The sequence below is a fragment of the Micromesistius poutassou genome (assembly GCF_964030765.1).
Source record: "Micromesistius poutassou genome assembly, contig: SCAFFOLD_134, whole genome shotgun sequence".
Lineage (NCBI taxonomy): Eukaryota > Metazoa > Chordata > Actinopteri > Gadiformes > Gadidae > Micromesistius > Micromesistius poutassou.
In genome coordinates, this window is record NW_028178960.1 from 1 (window position 1) to 19597 (window position 19597).

Here is a 19597-nt window from a genome sequence, read left to right on the forward strand (position 1 = left end):
GCCAGGCGGGGGGGGGAGGAGGGGGGGAGGAGCGGCGGGGGGGGAGGAGGGGGGAGGAGCGGCGGGGGGGGGGAGGGCGGTGTGGGTGGCCGCCCACCCCAGCGTGGACAGCTGGGCTCTGGGCATCCTGACCTACGCCTTGCTCACCGGCGCCCTGCCCTGGGCAGAGACCGCCAGCGACAACCCGTCCTACCGCCGCTACAGGGACTGGGTCTCCTCCTCCTGCTCCTCCTGCTCCTCCTGCTGCTCCTGCTGCTCCTCCTCCTCCTCCTGCTCCTCCTCCTGCTCCTCCTGCTCCTCCTGCTCCTCCTGCTCCTGCTGCTCCTCCTCCTCCTCCTCCTCCTCCTCCTGCTCCTCCTGCTGCTCCTGCTCCTCCTCTGAAGCCGGGGGCCCGTCCCAGGGGCCCGGCCCCCCTGTGGCCCCCCAGTTCCGGGGCTTCACCCCCCTGGCCTGCTCCCTGTTCCGGGCGCTGCTGGACCCGCGGCCCGGGCTCCGGGGGGGGCCGGGCCGCGCCCTGGCCTTCCTGGGGGGGGAGTGGCTGAGGGGGGAGGAGAGGAGCCGGCTGGAGGAGGAGAGGGAGGAGGAGGAGGAGCGGGGGGAGGGAGGAGGAGGGGAGAGCGCTCAGCCCTCAGCCTAACCCTGACCTCTGACCCCCGTGAGGTCACGGGGGGGGGGGGGGGGGGAGAGGGGTTACGTAACCTTAATGAGGCTAGCAGGACGGAGGTCAGAGGGTCAGAGGTCAGCGCCCCGCCTACTAGAGCTCAGATCCAAGATGGCCGCTAGGGGAACAGGGCCACAGCTCTGGGACACGCCCACTTGTGATGTCACAAGTGGATGGATTTTGAAGTGGCTTGCAGTGGCTTCACAACATCACACCTGGTGGTAAAGCAGGCGACCTTTGACCTTTTAACAAAACCTTTTATCAGGAACATGAACCTTAGTGGCTTTAGTGTGTCAAACATGGACAGGATGTGATCATGTGTTTACCTCCCATCTCACGCCCCACTAGGGGTCAGCTGGTCTGGGGTCGCGCCCCACTAGGGGTCAGCTGGTCTGGGGTCAGCTGGTCTGGGGTCGCGCCCCACTAGGGGTCAGCTGGTCTGGGGTCAGCTGGTCTGGGGTCGCGCCCCACTAGGGGTCAGCTGGTCTGGGTCACGCCCCACTAGGGGTCAGCTGGTCTGGGGTCGCGCCCCCACTAGGGGGTCAGCTGGTCTGGGGTCGCGCCCCACTAGGGGTCAGCTGGTCTGGGGTCACGCCCCACTAGGGGTCAGCTGGTCTGGGGTCACGCCCCACTAGGGGTCAGCTGGTCTGGGGTCACGCCCCACTAGGGGTCAGCTGGTCTGGGGTCACGCCCGACCCACTAGGGGTATTTACAGAAGATGCTCTTTATCGGTTTTGAACGGCTTCCATGACACCGACGGCTGGAGTGTGGAGCGACACCAAGACGTCACTGGGAACACTGGGAACACTGGGAACGCTGAACACTGGGAACGCTGAACACTGGGAACGCTGAACACTGGGAACGCTGAACACTGGGAACGCTGAACACTGGGAACGCTGAACACTGGGAACGCTGAACACTGGGAACACTGGGAACGCTGAACACTGGGAACGCTGAACACTGGGAACGCTGAACACTGGGGAGACGTGGAAGAGGTTGGGGTCTCAAGATTTTCCTGACCTCAGCTTGGGGCTGAGGGCCAGAGATGTTGATGTGTGTGTGTGTGTGTGTATCATGTCCCTGGGATCATTAGTGTGTGTGTGTGTGTGTTCCCTGGGATCATGAGCGTGTGTGTGTGTGTGGTTATGACAGCTGACACCGCAGGGGGGGCCCTCTACAGTACGGGGCCTAACTGGACGGCTGGGGGCCGGGCGCAGGGGCCCGGAGAGAGCTGGACCGGAGCCTGTGTGTGTGTGTGTGTGTGTGTGTGTCGGGTGTCTCTACAGAAGCTCTAATTTTCCCTGCTGCATAGATTGAGCTTTGCGGCAGCGTTGGGTGAATCCGTCATGTTGTGACAACATGAGCTCCTCTCTGATCCCACAGAAACATCTGCTGCTCTGCATTAAGTAGCTTCAACATTACACCCCCCACACACACACACACACACACACACACACACACACACACACACACACACACACACACACACAGTCTATAACATTACACCCCCCCCCCCACACACACACACACACACACACACACACACACACACACACACACACACACACACAGTCTATAACATTACACCCCCCCCCCCACACACACACACACACACACACACACACACACACACAGTCTATAATTACTAAAGGTTTTGAATTCATTTAAGAGAGAGAATCTGAGGAAGAGTAATGATGTTTGTAAAGTTGACACATCGCTGGCATCTCTCTCTCTCTCTCTCTCTCTCTCTCTCTCTCTCTCTCTCTCTCTCTCTCTCTCTCTCTCTCTCTCTCTCTCTCTCTCTCTCTCTGCTCTCTAATTCTGCTTGTCAGCAGGTGGTGTGACGTCATTATGACCTCATACGTATTCATGTCTCGACAAACAAGACCTCACTTTAGTTAACTAGCTAGGTTAGGTTAACTAGCTAGGTTAGGTTAACTAGCTGCGGGAATATTGGAAATACATAAGTTAACATTGGATAACATTGATATTTTATTACATTTAATTAAAATACATCCAGGATTTTTGTTTTGTTGTAATTTAAATGCTTTACTTAAAACAAAAGCAGGTTTTATTGGTAGTTCTTATGGTGGATTATCTAGATATGAATCCCTCGTTGTTCCAATGAGATGACGTCACATGACAGGTCACCTGACTGCTGAGAAGAAGCTCTGTGTGCTCCGGCTGGTGACCGACTGGTTCCCCTCTCCCCAAGAACACACCTGACCGACTGGTTCCCCTCTCCCCAAGAACACACCTGACCGACTGGTTCCCCTCTCCCCAAGAACACACCTGACCGACTGGTTCCCCTCTATACTATAATCTATAATCAATATATATTAATAAATAATATAACTATAATAAACTCAATGTTTGTCTGGTTTGTTTACCATGGTCACTTGCGGTCTTCTTGTTCACTGATTCGCTAGTGGTTCAAACTCTATGAGACTCAAGAGGTTCATTGCTAGAGACTGCTTTTGTAATTGTTGTGTTTTTGACAATAAACCATCTTGATCTCAGTGGCGATTTCTCTAAAACTGCAAGGGAAGCTCAGCTTCCCCTAAAATTTCAAAAATGAAATGGTCAAATATATACTGTTGTGTTAACATTTCATTGACTAAAAATGCGTTAGAACACGTCCATCTCGAAGACGAGTTTGTTCAGAATCAGCTGCTTATCGCAGGTCGACTGACTCAATGTCCTTCTCATACACTCCCGTAGTGTCACAGTGCGTTTGCCTGTTGAAGCTCAGCGTCCATCCACTTCAATGGGGCTGCATAGAACAGCTTTTTTAGTGCGTCGAAAGTCGACGGTCATTGGATAATGCTGCAATTATGTCCCTCCCACGGACGCTCAGCGTCTCTGGGGGTGAATGGAGGAGTGGGCTGACCTGGTATGGAGGTAGATTTGTGTCTTTATTATGCAATCAAACAGAATAGGTTTGAGAGCAAAACTTTCCAACATTCCCTAACCCTAACCCTGCAGTTAGTAACGAGAGAGGGAGTTTTGAAGTCCATGATGAGACCGAGCGGGACTCGGGACTCTCATTACTAACTGTGGATGTTGCCAAGCTACCTCTTGGCAACCTCTACACAAATCTACCTCCATAGCCTGGACGCTGGGCTTCTGCATGATGATTGGAGGGTCTGCAAAAGACTGAGTTGCCATTTGATTGACAGCGATATAAAAAATCGCCGGAGCTGTCTTCATTCCTCAGTTCCATCGCGGATTTTGCAATAGAGTTGAAAGACGAACTGCAACCTATTTCTTGATATTTGCTTGGCGAAATTGCTAGACAATTTTCATCGTACATGTCATACACTTATTCACACAATTCCTTGCTTCAGTTTAACATAATTCCCACATTTCCTTGTTCAAGTTTAATATCGTTTTGGTAGTTGGCCATCACTTTGATTCAGGGAGCCTGAGGTCTGAACTTCAAGTCCTGTATTCAGATCAGGACTTGCAGGGTGGCAGGGGAAAGCTGTGTGATTTCTTGGTGTTCCTTAAAGGCATGGAGTTGGACAGTGCAATGCCTCAGCTTTACAAACTGTTTTCATTAGTGGCAACAATTAGAGCTACATCTGCAGAAAGGAGCTTCTCCTGTTTAAAGCGGCTCAAGTCCTACACCCGTAACACAATGGGCCAAGGCCGTTTAAGCAGCCTAGCTCTGCTGAGAAAACACTGGTCAAGTCACTGGAGAAGACAGCTAGTTGGTATGACAGAGCATTTCCTTGAAAAGGAACAGAGAGCATAATTGACATATACATAAATTGACAATTTATATGATGTAGGCCGAAAATGAGCTTCCCCTCTTTGAAAGACCAGCAGCCGTCACTGGTTGATCTTGAATCTTGAATCTAGTCAAGGGCAAGCACTCCACCAATCAGATTTGTCCGACTGAGCGATTCGGTCATGGCCGATTCGACATATGGTATCGGTGGAAAAGAACGCGATGGCTTTGACGACGGCCGACACACAGACTCAGGTCACCAATCTCACCAGACTGTCCGACCATGTCTGACAGACGATAATCGGCATCGCTAGCGTCCTCATCGTTGGAATGCACAACCGACCAGACGCCGCTGATGTCCCTAACCCTAACCCTAACCCTACTAACCCTAACCCTTACAGAATACGACCAGCAACTGGTAAACGGACTGCATTCATACAGCGCCCTACAATATTGCCTCTCATTCACCCATTCACTCACGTTCACTCAGCGACGGCGGAGTGGACCCCTCAGGGCGACAACCAGCTGGTCAGGAGCAGTCAGGGGAGGCGTCTCGCTCAGGGACACCTCCACACTAGGAGCTGAGGATCAAACCAACAACCTTCTGGTGACCAGCCGACCCGCTCTGCCTCCTGCAGCTGTTTGGTGTCTGAGCCTCAGATGAAGCCTTCAGCGTGTTGGACCAGGGGTACACTGGTCCTTACTGGTCCTTAGTGTCTGACCAGGGGGTACACTGGTCCTTACTGGTCCTTAGTGTCTGACCAGGGGTACACTGGTCCTTACTGTCTGACCAGGGGGTACACTGGTCCTTACTGGTCCTTACTGTCTGACCAGGGGGTACACTGGTCCTTACTGGTCCTTACTGTCTGACCAGGGGGTACACTGGTCCTTACTGGTCCTTACTGGTCCTTAGTGTCTGACCAGGGGTACACTGGTCCTTACTGGTCCTTACTGTCTGACCAGGGGGTACACTGGTCCTTACTGGTCCTTAGTGTCTGACCAGGGGGTACACTGGTCCTTACTGGTCCTTACTGTCTGACCAGGGGTACACTGGTCCTTACTGGTCCTTAGTGTCTGACCAGGGGGTACACTGGTCCTTACTGGTCCTTAGTGTCTGACCAGGGGGTACACTGGTCCTTACTGGTCCTTAGTGTCTGACCAGGGGGTACACTGGTCCTTACTGGTCCTTAGTGTCTGACCAGGGGGTACACTGGTCCTTACTGGTCCTTAGTGTCTGACCAGGGGGTACACTGGTCCTTACTGGTCCTTAGTGTCTGACCAGGGGGTACACTGGTCCTTACTGGTCCTTACTGTCTGACCAGGGGTACACTGGTCCTTAGTGTCTGACCAGGGGGTACACTGGTCCTTACTGGTCCTTACTGTCTGACCAGGGGGTACACTGGTCCTTACTGGTCCTTACTGTCTGACCAGGGGGTACACTGGTCCTTACTGGTCCTTACTGTCTGACCAGGGGTACACTGGTCCTTACTGGTCCTTACTGGTCCTTAGTGTCTGACCAGGGGTACACTGGTCCTTACTGGTCCTTAGTGTCTGACCAGGGGGTACACTGGTCCTTACTGGTCCTTACTGTCTGACCAGGGGGTACACTGGTCCTTAGTGTCTGACCAGGGGGTACACTGGTCCTTACTGGTCCTTAGTGTCTGACCAGGGGTACACTGGTCCTTACTGGTCCTTACTGTCTGACCAGGGGGTACACTGGTCCTTAGTGTCTGACCAGGGGGTACACTGGTCCTTACTGGTCCTTAGTGTCTGACCAGGGGGTACACTGGTCCTTACTGTCTGACCAGGGGTACACTGGTCCTTACTGGTCCTTACTGTCTGACCAGGGGGTACACTGGTCCTTACTGGTCCTTACTGTCTGACCAGGGGGTACACTGGTCCTTACTGGTCCTTACTGTCTGACCAGGGGTACACTGGTCCTTACTGGTCCTTAGTCTCTGACCAGGGGGTACACTGGTCCTTACTGGTCCTTAGTGTCTGACCAGGGGGTACACTGGTCCTTACTGGTCCTTAGTGTCTGACCAGGGGTACACTGGTCCTTACTGGTCCTTAGTGTCTGACCAGGGGGTACACTGGTCCTTACTGGTCCTTAGTGTCTGACCAGGGGTACACTGGTCCTTACTGGTCCTTACTGTCTGACCAGGGGGTACACTGGTCCTTACTGGTCCTTACTGGTCCTTAGTGTCTGACCAGGGGGTACACTGGTCCTTACTGTCTGACCAGGGGTACACTGGTCCTTACTGGTCCTTACTGTCTGACCAGGGGTACACTGGTCCTTACTGGTCCTTAGTGTCTGACCAGGGGGTACACTGGTCCTTACTGGTCCTTAGTGTCTGACCAGGGGTACACTGGTCCTTACTGGTCCTTACTGTCTGACCAGGGGGTACACTGGTCCTTACTGGTCCTTAGTCTCTGACCAGGGGGTACACTGGTCCTTACTGGTCCTTAGTGTCTGACCAGGGGGTACACTGGTCCTTACTGGTCCTTACTGTCTGACCAGGGGTACACTGGTCCTTACTGGTCCTTAGTGTCTGACCAGGGGGTACACTGGTCCTTAGTGTCTGACCAGGGGGTACACTGGTCCTTACTGGTCCTTAGTGTCTGACCAGGGGGTGCACTGGTCCTTACTGGTCCTTACTGTCTGACCAGGGGTACACTGGTCCTTACTGGTCCTTACTGTCTGACCAGGGGGTACACTGGTCCTTACTGGTCCTTAGTGTCTGACCAGGGGGTACACTGGTCCTTACTGTCTGACCAGGGGTACACTGGTCCTTACTGGTCCTTACTGTCTGACCAGGGGTACACTGGTCCTTACTGGTCCTTAGTGTCTGACCAGGGGGTACACTGGTCCTTACTGGTCCTTAGTCTCTGACCAGGGGGTACACTGGTCCTTACTGGTCCTTAGTGTCTGACCAGGGGGTACACTGGTCCTTACTGGTCCTTAGTGTCTGACCAGGGGGTACACTGGTCCTTACTGGTCCTTAGTGTCTGACCAGGGGTACACTGGTCCTTACTGGTCCTTACTGTCTGACCAGGGGGTACACTGGTCCTTACTGGTCCTTAGTCTCTGACCAGGGGGTACACTGGTCCTTACTGGTCCTTAGTGTCTGACCAGGGGGTACACTGGTCCTTACTGGTCCTTAGTGTCTGACCAGGGGGTGCACTGGTCCTTACTGTCTGACCAGGGGTACACTGGTCCTTACTGGTCCTTAGTGTCTGACCAGGGGGTACACTGGTCCTTACTGGTCCTTAGTGTCTGACCAGGGGGTACACTGGTCCTTACTGGTCCTTAGTGTCTGACCAGGGGGTACACTGGTCCTTACTGTCTGACCAGGGGTACACTGGTCCTTACTGGTCCTTACTGTCTGACCAGGGGTACACTGGTCCTTACTGGTCCTTAGTGTCTGACCAGGGGGTACACTGGTCCTTACTGGTCCTTAGTGTCTGACCAGGGGTACACTGGTCCTTACTGGTCCTTACTGTCTGACCAGGGGGTACACTGGTCCTTACTGGTCCTTAGTCTCTGACCAGGGGGTACACTGGTCCTTACTGGTCCTTAGTGTCTGACCAGGGGGTACACTGGTCCTTACTGGTCCTTAGTGTCTGACCAGGGGGTACACTGGTCCTTACTGGTCCTTAGTGTCTGACCAGGGGGTACACTGGTCCTTACTGGTCCTTACTGTCTGACCAGGGGTACACTGGTCCTTACTGGTCCTTACTGTCTGACCAGGGGTACACTGGTCCTTACTGGTCCTTACTGGTCCTTAGTGTCTGACCAGGGGGTACACTGGTCCTTACTGGTCCTTACTGTCTGACCAGGGGGTACACTGGTCCTTACTGGTCCTTAGTGTCTGACCAGGGGGTACACTGGTCCTTACTGTCTGACCAGGGGTACACTGGTCCTTACTGGTCCTTACTGTCTGACCAGGGGTACACTGGTCCTTACTGGTCCTTAGTGTCTGACCAGGGGTACACTGGTCCTTACTGGTCCTTAGTGTCTGACCAGGGGGTACACTGGTCCTTACTGGTCCTTAGTGTCTGACCAGGGGGTACACTGGTCCTTACTGGTCCTTAGTGTCTGACCAGGGGGTACACTGGTCCTTACTGGTCCTTAGTGTCTGACCAGGGGTACACTGGTCCTTACTGGTCCTTAGTGTCTGACCAGGGGGTACACTGGTCCTTACTGGTCCTTAGTGTCTGACCAGGGGTACACTGGTCCTTACTGGTCCTTAGTGTCTGACCAGGGGGTACACTGGTCCTTACTGGTCCTTAGTGTCTGACCAGGGGTACACTGGTCCTTACTGGTCCTTAGTGTCTGACCAGGGGGTACACTGGTCCTTACTGGTCCTTAGTGTCTGACCAGGGGTACACTGGTCCTTACTGGTCCTTAGTGTCTGACCAGGGGGTACACTGGTCCTTACTGTCTGACCAGGGGGTACACTGGTCCTTACTGGTCCTTAGTGTCTGACCAGGGGGTACACTGGTCCTTACTGGTCCTTAGTGTCTGACCAGGGGTACACTGGTCCTTACTGGTCCTTAGTCTCTGACCAGGGGGTACACTGGTCCTTACTGGTCCTTAGTGTCTGACCAGGGGGTACACTGGTCCTTAGTGTCTGACCAGGGGGTACACTGGTCCTTACTGGTCCTTACTGTCTGACCAGGGGGTACACTGGTCCTTAGTGTCTGACCAGGGGTACACTGGTCCTTACTGGTCCTTACTGTCTGACCAGGGGGTACACTGGTCCTTACTGGTCCTTAGTGTCTGACCAGGGGTACACTGGTCCTTACTGGTCCTTAGTCTCTGACCAGGGGGTACACTGGTCCTTACTGGTCCTTACTGTCTGACCAGGGGGTACACTGGTCCTTACTGGTCCTTAGTGTCTGACCAGGGGTACACTGGTCCTTACTGGTCCTTAGTGTCTGACCAGGGGTACACTGGTCCTTACTGGTCCTTAGTGTCTGACCAGGGGTACACTGGTCCTTACTGGTCCTTAGTGTCTGACCAGGGGGTACACTGGTCCTTACTGGTCCTTAGTGTCTGACCAGGGGGTACACTGGTCCTTACTGGTCCTTAGTGTCTGACCAGGGGGTACACTGGTCCTTACTGGTGTTGGACCAGGGGGTACACTGGTCCTTACTGGTGTTGGACCAGGGGGTATACTGGTCCTTACTGGTGTTGGACCAGGGGGTACACTGGTCCTTACTGGTGTTGGACCAGGGGGTATACTGGTCCTTACTGGTGTTGGACCAGGGGGTATACTGGTCCTTACTGGTGTTGGACCAGGGGGTACACTGGTCCTTACTGGTGTTGGACCAGGGGGTACACTGGTCCTTACTGGTGTTGGACCAGGGGGTATACTGGTCCTTACTGGTATTGGACCAGGGGGTACACTGGTCCTTACTGGTGTTGGACCAGGGGGTACACTGGTCCTTACTGGTGTTGGACCAGGGGGTACACTGGTCCTTACTGGTGTTGGACCAGGGGGTATACTGGTCCTTACTGGTGTTGGACCAGGGGGTACACTGGTCCTTACTGGTGTTGGACCAGGGGGTATACTGGTCCTTACTGGTGTTGGACCAGGGGGTACACTGGTCCTTACTGGTGTTGGACCAGGGGGTATACTGGTCCTTACTGGTGTTGGACCAGGGGGTACACTGGTCCTTACTGGTCCTTAGTGTCTGACCAGGGGGTACACTGGTCCTTACTGGTGTTGGACCAGGGGGTACACTGGTCCTTACTGGTGTTGGACCAGGGGGTATACTGGTCCTTACTGGTGTTGGACCAGGGGGTACACTGGTCCTTACTGGTGTTGGACCAGGGGGTATACTGGTCCTTACTGGTGTTGGACCAGGGGGTACATGGGACTTCAGTGGTCTGTCAATGTTTTTTTTATAATAATACACTTTAGTGTATTAGTAGTAGTAGTTCGTTTTAGCATCACTCAAACTGCTTTGCATTCAAAACCTTTAGAAGGTTTTTTAACAAAAGCTCAAAACATGAAACATTAAATAACTAAATAACTATAATAATAATAATAATAATAATATAATAATTAAATAACTAACTTTCTGATTTCATCTTGGAATGACGAGGGGACGGCATGTTGAAATGGATATTTATTATAGTGGGCGGATTTCAGCTGGACTTTACACCTGTAGCTCATCAGAGACCAGACCTTATAATATATATATATATTATATATAATAATCATTTCAAAATCCTATTCATAACACTGGAGTGACCAAAATATTAAAAGATAGCGTCAAGCATTAGATGAATCTCACACTCACACACACACACACACACACAGTGTTCTGTAGCCCTTAGATGTTGTCCTAGCCGCAGGCTAAAGTCACGATGGCGTCTCCTTCAGGCGGATCTCTGGAGAACCCTGAGCGTCATCTCTTCTGGTTCAGGAACATTCTTCTGAGCTTCTGGAACATTCATCTGTAGTTTGAGAACATTCCTCTGAAGTTCTAGAACCTTCTTCTGTAGTTTATTCATCTGTAGTTTGAGAACATTCCTCTGAAGTTCTAGAACCTTCTTCTGTAGTTTAGGATGGAGGGGCAGAAGGTTGCAGAACTCTGTGGTGGTTTGGGTGGAGGGGAAGGAGGAGCAGGAGGGGAGGTGAACTAATGTCCTGGAGGTGAGGGGTGGAGCGAACTGGTTCAGAACTGGATCCAGTCCATGGAGGTGGAGGAGTGCTGGGGAGGAGGAGCTGAGGCCAGGGGGCTGAACACAGACAACGTCAAGCTTCATTAATGCACCTTTACAACGTGCCACTAGGGGGAGCATCGGGAGATGTTCTTCAATTAAACATGCTATGAAAACATGTGTGTTTAGTTAGCTTGTTAGCATGTTGTTTCAGCATGTTAGCATGTTGCGTTGACAGGTTGTGTCAGCATGTTAAGATGACAGGTTGTGTCAACATGTTAAGTTGACAGGTTGTGTCATCATGTTAAGTTGACAGGTTGTGTCATCATGTTAAGTTGACAGGTTGTGTCATCATGTTAAGTTGACAGGTTGTGTCATCATGTTAAGTTGACAGGTTGTGTCATCATGTTAAGATGACAGGTTGTGTCAGCATGTTAAGTTGACAGGTTGTGTCAACATGTTAAGTTGACAGGTTGTGTCAACATGTTAAGTTGACAGGTTGTGTCATCATGTTAAGTTGACAGGTTGTGTCATCATGTTAAGTTGACAGGTTGTGTCAACATGTTAAGTTGACAGGTTGTGTCATCATGTTAAGTTGACAGGTTGTGTCAGCATGTTAAGATGACAGGTTGTGTCAACATGTTAAGTTGACAGGTTGTGTCAACATGTTAAGTTGACAGGTTGTGTCATCATGTTAAGTTGACAGGTTGTGTCAGCATGTCAATGTTAGCATGTTTTATTTGCAGCGTTTGAGCCGTTCTTTATGAGGTGCGTGAGAGAGAGCGAGCCCCACCTGGCAGAGAATTCTCCCCAGAGGTCAGGGCCAGACTGGACCTCTGTGTTGCAGTTACTGCTGTCTAGATCCAACAGACCCCCTGGGGGGGAGAGAGCACAAAGACCCCAGGGTAAAGAGAGCCACCTGTTCTTAGGCCGTTTCTCAATACCAAGTACGCAAACTACGGACTCGCGGACTTGGAAGTGCGTACTTGGCAAGTCCGGACTTCCAAGTACAGACTTCCGAGAACGCGAGTACGCACCTGCAATCGGAACAGCAGCGGACTGGATGACGGCACCACCTCAGCTCTGTTAACTGCTTTACGGCCTCATGTAGGCATATACTACTGAAGAATATAAACTAATTATATAAAACTAAACCCCAGCCTCTTTCATTTTAAAATAGTATGTTAATATTTTGAATGAATATAAATGAAAAGATATGCTTGTCTACATAGGCAGTTAGGCACACGCATCTGTACCCTACATATAAAAAGTTTATAGCTTGTGTTTATAAGTTTATAGCATGTGTATAGCTTATACACACGACTTTTTATATGTAGGGTACAGATGCGCGAGCCTAACTGCCTATGTAGTTGGAGAGTAGGCTAGTGATATAATAATTACGAATGAGCGAGAAATTACACAGATTAGAATAGATAGAATAGAAAAGCACACACACACACACACACACGATCGGATGGATCCGACCGGGATTTCCGTTGCCGTTGCCATGGGTTTCCTCTATCAGCGACGTATACAATATAAACAAATTATATAAAACAAAACCCCAGCCTCTTTCATTTTAAAATAGTATGTCAATATTTTGAATGAATAGGCATACATTTTTGTTATATATGTAAAATGTTCCTATACATAGCCTATTATTATAGCTTACATACTAATATTTTAAAACATGGGAATGCGAAATGCATCCTGGGATATTTAACGGTCCCAAGTCCACACAAGTCACCTCCGATGCATCCTTGGTGGAACGGCCAGTTTAAGAACGCATCGAGAACACACACAGGTTTTACGACTGCACTTGACTTGATGCGTACTTTGAATTGGAACAGTACTTGGGCTACGACTAATGACGTTTCACGAGACCGCAAGTACACAAGTACAGACAAGAACGCAAGTACAGACAAGAACGCAAGTACAGACAAGTACACAAGTACAGACAAGAACGCAAGTACAGACAAGAACACAAGTACAGACAAGAACGCAAGTACAGACAAGAACGCAAGTACAGACAAGAACACAAGTACAGACAAGAACACAAGTACAGACAAGAACGCAAGCACAGACAAGAACGCAAGTACAGACAAGAACACAAGTACAGACAAGAACACAAGTACAGACAAGAACGCAAGCACAGACAAGAACACAAGTACAGACAAGAACGCAAGTACAGACAAGAACACAAGTACAGACAAGAACGCAAGTACAGACAAGAACGCAAGCACAGACAAGAACGCAAGTACAGACAAGAACACAAGTACAGACAAGAACACAAGTACAGACAAGAACGCAAGCACAGACAAGAACGCAAGCACAGACAAGAACGCGAATTGAGAAACGGCCGCTGTGTTCAGATGACACACATAAAGTTTGAGGATTGTGTCCAGACGGTCAGCTTGAAGTAGGACATCAGGAGTCAGATACCTGGTACAGAGCCTTCCGTCTCGGGAATTGTGTTGTGACTGGATAGTCCAGGGGAAGGAGGCGGGACAATCTTTCCTCCCGGGGGAGGTGGAAGAAGCCCAAACCCACCAGAGCTCAGGGGGCGGGGCTTGTCCCTCTTCTTGCCTTGCTATTGGATGAAAGAGAAATCGTTTCGGTTTCTGACTGAACACTAGAGTGCTTGGGTAGTATGTATGTTTTTAGCAATATAAAAGGATAAAATCACGTATATGTTACAAACTGATGACAAGCATAGCTGTGCTTGTCATCACTGGTGAAAGATGTCTGGATGAACTTTCAAATGGAACCATCTTGTGACGTTGTTTGATATCTTCATGGATTCAGACTGTAGGCTTTCTAGATGACGATGTTAAATCAATATGGTCTCCTTCTACCTGCCGCTCTGTTTAATGGGTTGAACTTCCACAAAAGACTCAAGACTCTGCATAGCCCCCCCCACACCCCACATCCAGGGCCGGATTAAGACATGTTGAGGCCGGGGGCTATTTACCAGGAGGGGGCCCCTTTATCGCCCCCACGCACATGACACACAAACCCTCGTCATGTGACCGTAGAACCACTCTGTGAATCTGTTTAAAGCCAAGGACACGATGGATGTGCCATGACATACACCTATATGTCTACAATAAACCAATAAAGTAAAGGTACATTAGTAAGGATACACTAAAGTCACGGTTCGGTACGTACCTCGGTTTACAGCAGTTTTTTGTTTTTTTATTAAACAATTTTTTTTTATTTGATTTGATTTTGATTTGATTTATTAAATTGTATCAAACAAATGCCTTACACAAATGAAAAGACATCAAATACAATTGAGGATAAAAACACAATTTAAACAATTCCATTGTGGTCCTCAACACAAAACATCAGGACCAGACGCTCACAGAGTGATCATCAGTAGGGCCCCGCTCTCTTGGTTTCTTTGACCGGACATATTCACAAATTATTTCAGTGTTAGCTAACCCTAACCCTCACTCTGAAATAACGTTCTGTGTGTTCTGTTGACTCACTCAACATGAGGCCCTCTGGTGGCGAGGCCCGGGGCTGCAGCGCTTAAAGCCCACACCCCCCCACCCCCCTCTTATTGTGTGTCGTACGTCCTTGCACTTAAAAATAGTAATTAGCATGGTGTAGCATCTTATGCTAGCTATCTGTGTTGTCTCCACAGGTTAACACATGGGTTAACCTAGTGATGGTTAGTGCTTGGCACTACTGGTGGTTCAGGGTGATGGTCTGGGTCCAGGGTCTGCTCTCTGGGCCTTCCTGCTCAGCTCCGCCTCCTGCAGGTCGGACCAGAGGGTCACGCTTCTACCCCCGCGGAGACCGCCGCCGCCGGGCTGAGGAGGAGGAGCTCCTCACGTACTGGAAGTGGTCCTGCAACGCCACGTTCAAGTCAAAGGCAACGCCACGTTCAAGTCAAAGGCAACGCCACGTTCAAGTCAAAGGCAACGCCACGTTCAAGTCAAAGGCGTGGCCACGTTCAAGTCAAAGGCAACGCCACGTTCAAGTCAAAGGCAACGCCACGTTCAAGTCAAAGGCAACGCCACGTTCAAGTCAAAGGCAACGCCACGTTCAAGTCAAAGGCAACGCCACGTTCAAGTCAAAGGCAACGCCACGTTCAAGTCAAAGGCAACGCCACGTTCAAGTCAAAGGCAACGCCACGTTCAAGTCAAAGGCAACGCCACGTTCAAGTCAAAGGCAACGCCACGTTCAAGTCAAAGGCAACGCCACGTTCAAGTCAAAGGCAACGCTACGTTCAAGTCAAAGGCGTGGCCACGGCCCCCGAACCCAACCCCGATGAAGGCACCATCACACAGCACCAACAGTCATCACACAGCACCAACAGTCATCACACAGCACCAACAGTCATCACTGAGGGGTCAACAGTCATCACACAGCACCAACAGTCATCACACAGCACCAACAGTCATCACACAGCACCAACAGTCATCACACAGCATCAACAGTCATCACACAGCACCAACAGTCATCACACAGCACCAACAGTCATCACTGAGGGGTCAACAGTCATCACACAGCACCAACAGTCATCACACAGCACCAACAGTCATCACACAGCACCAACAGTCATCACACAGCACCAACAGTCATCACACAGCACCAACAGTCATCACTGAGGGGTCAACAGTCATCACACAGCACCAACAGTCATCACACAGCACCAACAGTCATCACACAGCACCAACAGTCATCACACAGCACCAACAGTCATCACTGAGGGGTCAACAGTCATCACACAGCACCAACAGTCATCACACAGCACCAACAGTCATCACACAGCACCAACAGTCATCACACAGCACCAACAGTCATCACACAGCACCAACAGTCATCACTGAGGGGTCAACAGTCATCACACAGCACCAACAGTCATCACTGAGGGGTCAACAGTCATCACACAGCACCAACAGTCATCACACAGCACCAACAGTCATCACACAGCACCAACAGTCATCACACAGCACCAACAGTCATCACACAGCACCAACAGTCATCACTGAGGGGTCAACAGTCATCACACAGCACCAACAGTCATCACACAGCACCAACAGTCATCACACAGCACCAACAGTCATCACACAGCACCAACAGTCATCACACAGCACCAACAGTCATCACTGAGGGGTCAACAGTCATCACACAGCACCAACAGTCATCACTGAGGGGTCAACAGTCATCACACAGCACCAACAGTCATCACACAGCACCAACAGTCATCACACAGCACCAACAGTCATCACACAGCACCAACAGTCATCACACAGCACCAACAGTCATCACACAGCATCAACAGTCATCACTGAGGGGTCAACAGTCATCACTGAGGGGTCAACAGTCATCACACAGCACCAACAGTCATCACACAGCACCAACAGTCATCACACAGCACCAACAGTCATCACACAGCATCAACAGTCATCACTGAGGGGTCAACAGTCCTCACACAGCACCAACAGTCATCACACAGCACCAACAGTCATCACACAGCACCAACAGTCATCACACAGCACCAACAGTCATCACACAGCACCAACAGTCATCACACAGCATCAACAGTCATCACACAGCACCAACAGTCATCACTGAGGGGTCAACAGTCATCACACAGCATCAACAGTCATCACACAGCACCAACAGTCATCACACAGCACCAACAGTCATCACACAGCACCAACAGTCATCACACAGCACCAACAGTCATCACTAAGGGGTCAACAGTCATCACACAGCATCAACAGTCATCACACAGCATCAACAGTCATCACACAGCACCAACAGTCATCACACAGCACCAACAGTCATCACACAGCACCAACAGTCATCACTGAGGGGTCAACAGTCATCACACAGCACCAACAGTCATCACTGAGGGGTCAACAGTCATCACACAGCACCAACAGTCATCACTAAGGGGTCAACAGTCATCACACAGCATCAACAGTCATCACACAGCACCAACAGTCATCACACAGCATCAACAGTCATCACACAGCATCAACAGTCATCACACAGCACCAACAGTCATCACTGAGGGGTCAACAGTCATCACTGAGGGGTCAACAGTCATCACACAGCACCAACAGTCATCACTAAGGGGTCAACAGTCATCACACAGCATCAACAGTCATCACACAGCACCAACAGTCATCACACAGCATCAACAGTCATCACACAGCATCAACAGTCATCACTGAGGGGTCAACAGTCATCACACAGCATCAACAGTCATCACACAGCATCAACAGTCATCACACAGCATCAACAGTCATCACTGAGGGGGGGGTTCTCTGTCCTCGGCCTTCGGGGGCGTGGCCTCACCGTTGTCGTCTTGAATTCGCAGCACAAAGTAGCGACTGGAGTCGCTGACGGTTTCCACGGTGACGCTGGGGAACTCCTGCACGGGCGCCGGGGCCAACAGCTCCCCTGGTGGAGGGAGGGACACAGCAGCACAGCGGCAGGTGGTCCACTGCCACGAGGCAGTAAGTAAGGTATGAGTTCACCAGCACCAGTCACGCTCAGTTCAGACTCTCAAGGCTGTGGACCTCCACCCCTCTCCCCCCTCCTCCACCCCTCCCCCTTCCTCCACCCCTCTCCCCCCTCCTCCACCCCTCCCCCCTCCCCCTTCCTCCACCCCTCTCCCCCCTCCCTCCTCCTCCACCCCTTCCTCCACCCCTCTCCCCCCTCCTCCACCCCTCACCCCTCCCCCCTTCCCCCTCCACCCCTCTCCCCCCTCCTCCACCCCTCACCCCTCCCCCCTTCCCCCTCCACCCCTCTCCCCCCTCCTCCACCCCTCACCCCTCCCCCCTCCACCCTCACCCCTCCACCCCGTACCCCCCTCTGGATCAAAGGGCTTCTAACGGCTAAAGGAGCAGCGGCTAGCTCCACGCTACGTAGCTCCACGCTACGTAGCCCCGCAGCAGAGGCTCGTACCAGAGACCCTGTCCTCCAGCTTGATGTACGCCTCGTTCCCCTTGGCCATGATCCTCAACCGTCCCGACCAATCAGGTCTGTCCAGCTTCCAGTCGGCCGCTCTGAGGAACCAATCACAGGACAGAGGTAAGACAGGACAGAGGGACAGACAGGACAGACAGGACAGAGGGACAGAGGGTAAGACAGGACAGACAGGACAGAGGCACAGACAGGACAGACAGGACAGAGGGACAGACAGGACAGACAGGACAGACAGGACAGAGGGACAGACAGGACAGAGGGTAAGACAGGACAGACAGGACAGAGGGACAGACAGGACAGACAGGACAGAGGGACAGAGGACAGAGGGACAGAGGGTCAGACAGGACAGAGGGACAGACAGGACAGACAGGACAGAGGGACAGACAGGACAGAGGGTCAGACAGGACTGAGGGTCAGACAGGATAGAGAACACTATGTTATAACACTACGTTAAAACACTACGTTATAACACTACGTTAAAACACTACGTTATAACACTACGTTATAACACTACGTTAAAACACTACGTTAAAACACTACGTTATAACACTACGTTAAAACACTACGTTATAACACTACGTTAACTATGTTATGTTTGAGACTCACTTGGTCTAAAGATGCTCCAGTATAGTGGAGGGAGGCTGCGTTACCAGAGCCGTATAAAGATAGATTTCTTTATACGGCTCTGTGCGTTACCAGAGCCGTATAAAGATAGATTTCTTTATACGGCTGTGCGTTACCAGAGCCGTATAAAGATAGATTTCTTTATACGGCTCTGTGCGTTACCAGAGCCGTATAAAGATAGATTTCTTTATACGGCTGTGCGTTACCAGAGCCGTATAAAGATAGATTTCTTTATACGGCTCTGTGCGTTACCAGAGCCGTATAAAGATAGATTTCTTTATACGGCTCTGTGCGTTACTATAGCAGACAGGTGGCCAGCCGTACATAACCTGACAAGTGTTAGTGCTCGGCACTTGGTTCAATGAACACCCTTACTGGACTGCGACATATAGTTGTATGGCTTTCTTCTGACAGGCCTACTTATTGTAAGTCGCTCTGGATAAAAGCGTCTCACACGAAATGTCCCCCTGAATGTAAATGTAAATAGAAAGGAGGATGTCTTTGATACCGACAAATCCGTTTTCGTTTCGCGGCGGAAAAGGGTATTGAACCGGTGACGTCAGGGAGCAGAACGTCCCCCCGGTCCGTTGTGTCGCGTCGCCGTTATCGATCCGCATGACGTCATGGCATTTCCAGTCAATCGATCGGTACAACGGCGCAGAAAATAGTGTTTGTTTGATGGGAATGATTCAAAATCTATTAACAATCATTTTAGAATAACGATATGTTCACACACGCCGATCATCGCTGTCCTGGTTGTCAATATGCTGATGTTCGTTTGAGACGCAGAGGGCTGAACCTGATCATTGATCCGTGATCGGGTCGCGGCCCGGTCGGATCAGATCTCGTTACCTGTAGCCTCGGTTGGTGGCCCGCGGGAGGGTGCGGTACACGCTGACGTCTGGCTTGACGCACAGGATGGACTCGTAAGCCCCCTCCGTCGCCATCT

The 19597-nt window shown here is 51.0% G+C and overlaps 1 protein-coding gene across 1 annotated transcript; it reads right to left on the reverse strand.

Moving 5' to 3' along the window:
* Positions 1–10785: 10785 nt before the first annotated feature.
* LOC311373234 (adaptin ear-binding coat-associated protein 1-like) lies at positions 10786–19595 on the reverse strand (the record flags this gene model as incomplete). The annotated part of the gene is made up of 6 exons (XM_084490040.1): positions 10786–11148; positions 14911–14937; positions 15306–15364; positions 17392–17496; positions 18004–18104; positions 19501–19595. 6 exons carry the CDS (start codon positions 19593–19595, stop codon positions 10786–10788), a joined length of 750 nt encoding a protein of 249 aa, XP_084346166.1.
* Between the last annotated feature and the right edge of the window lie 2 nt (positions 19596–19597).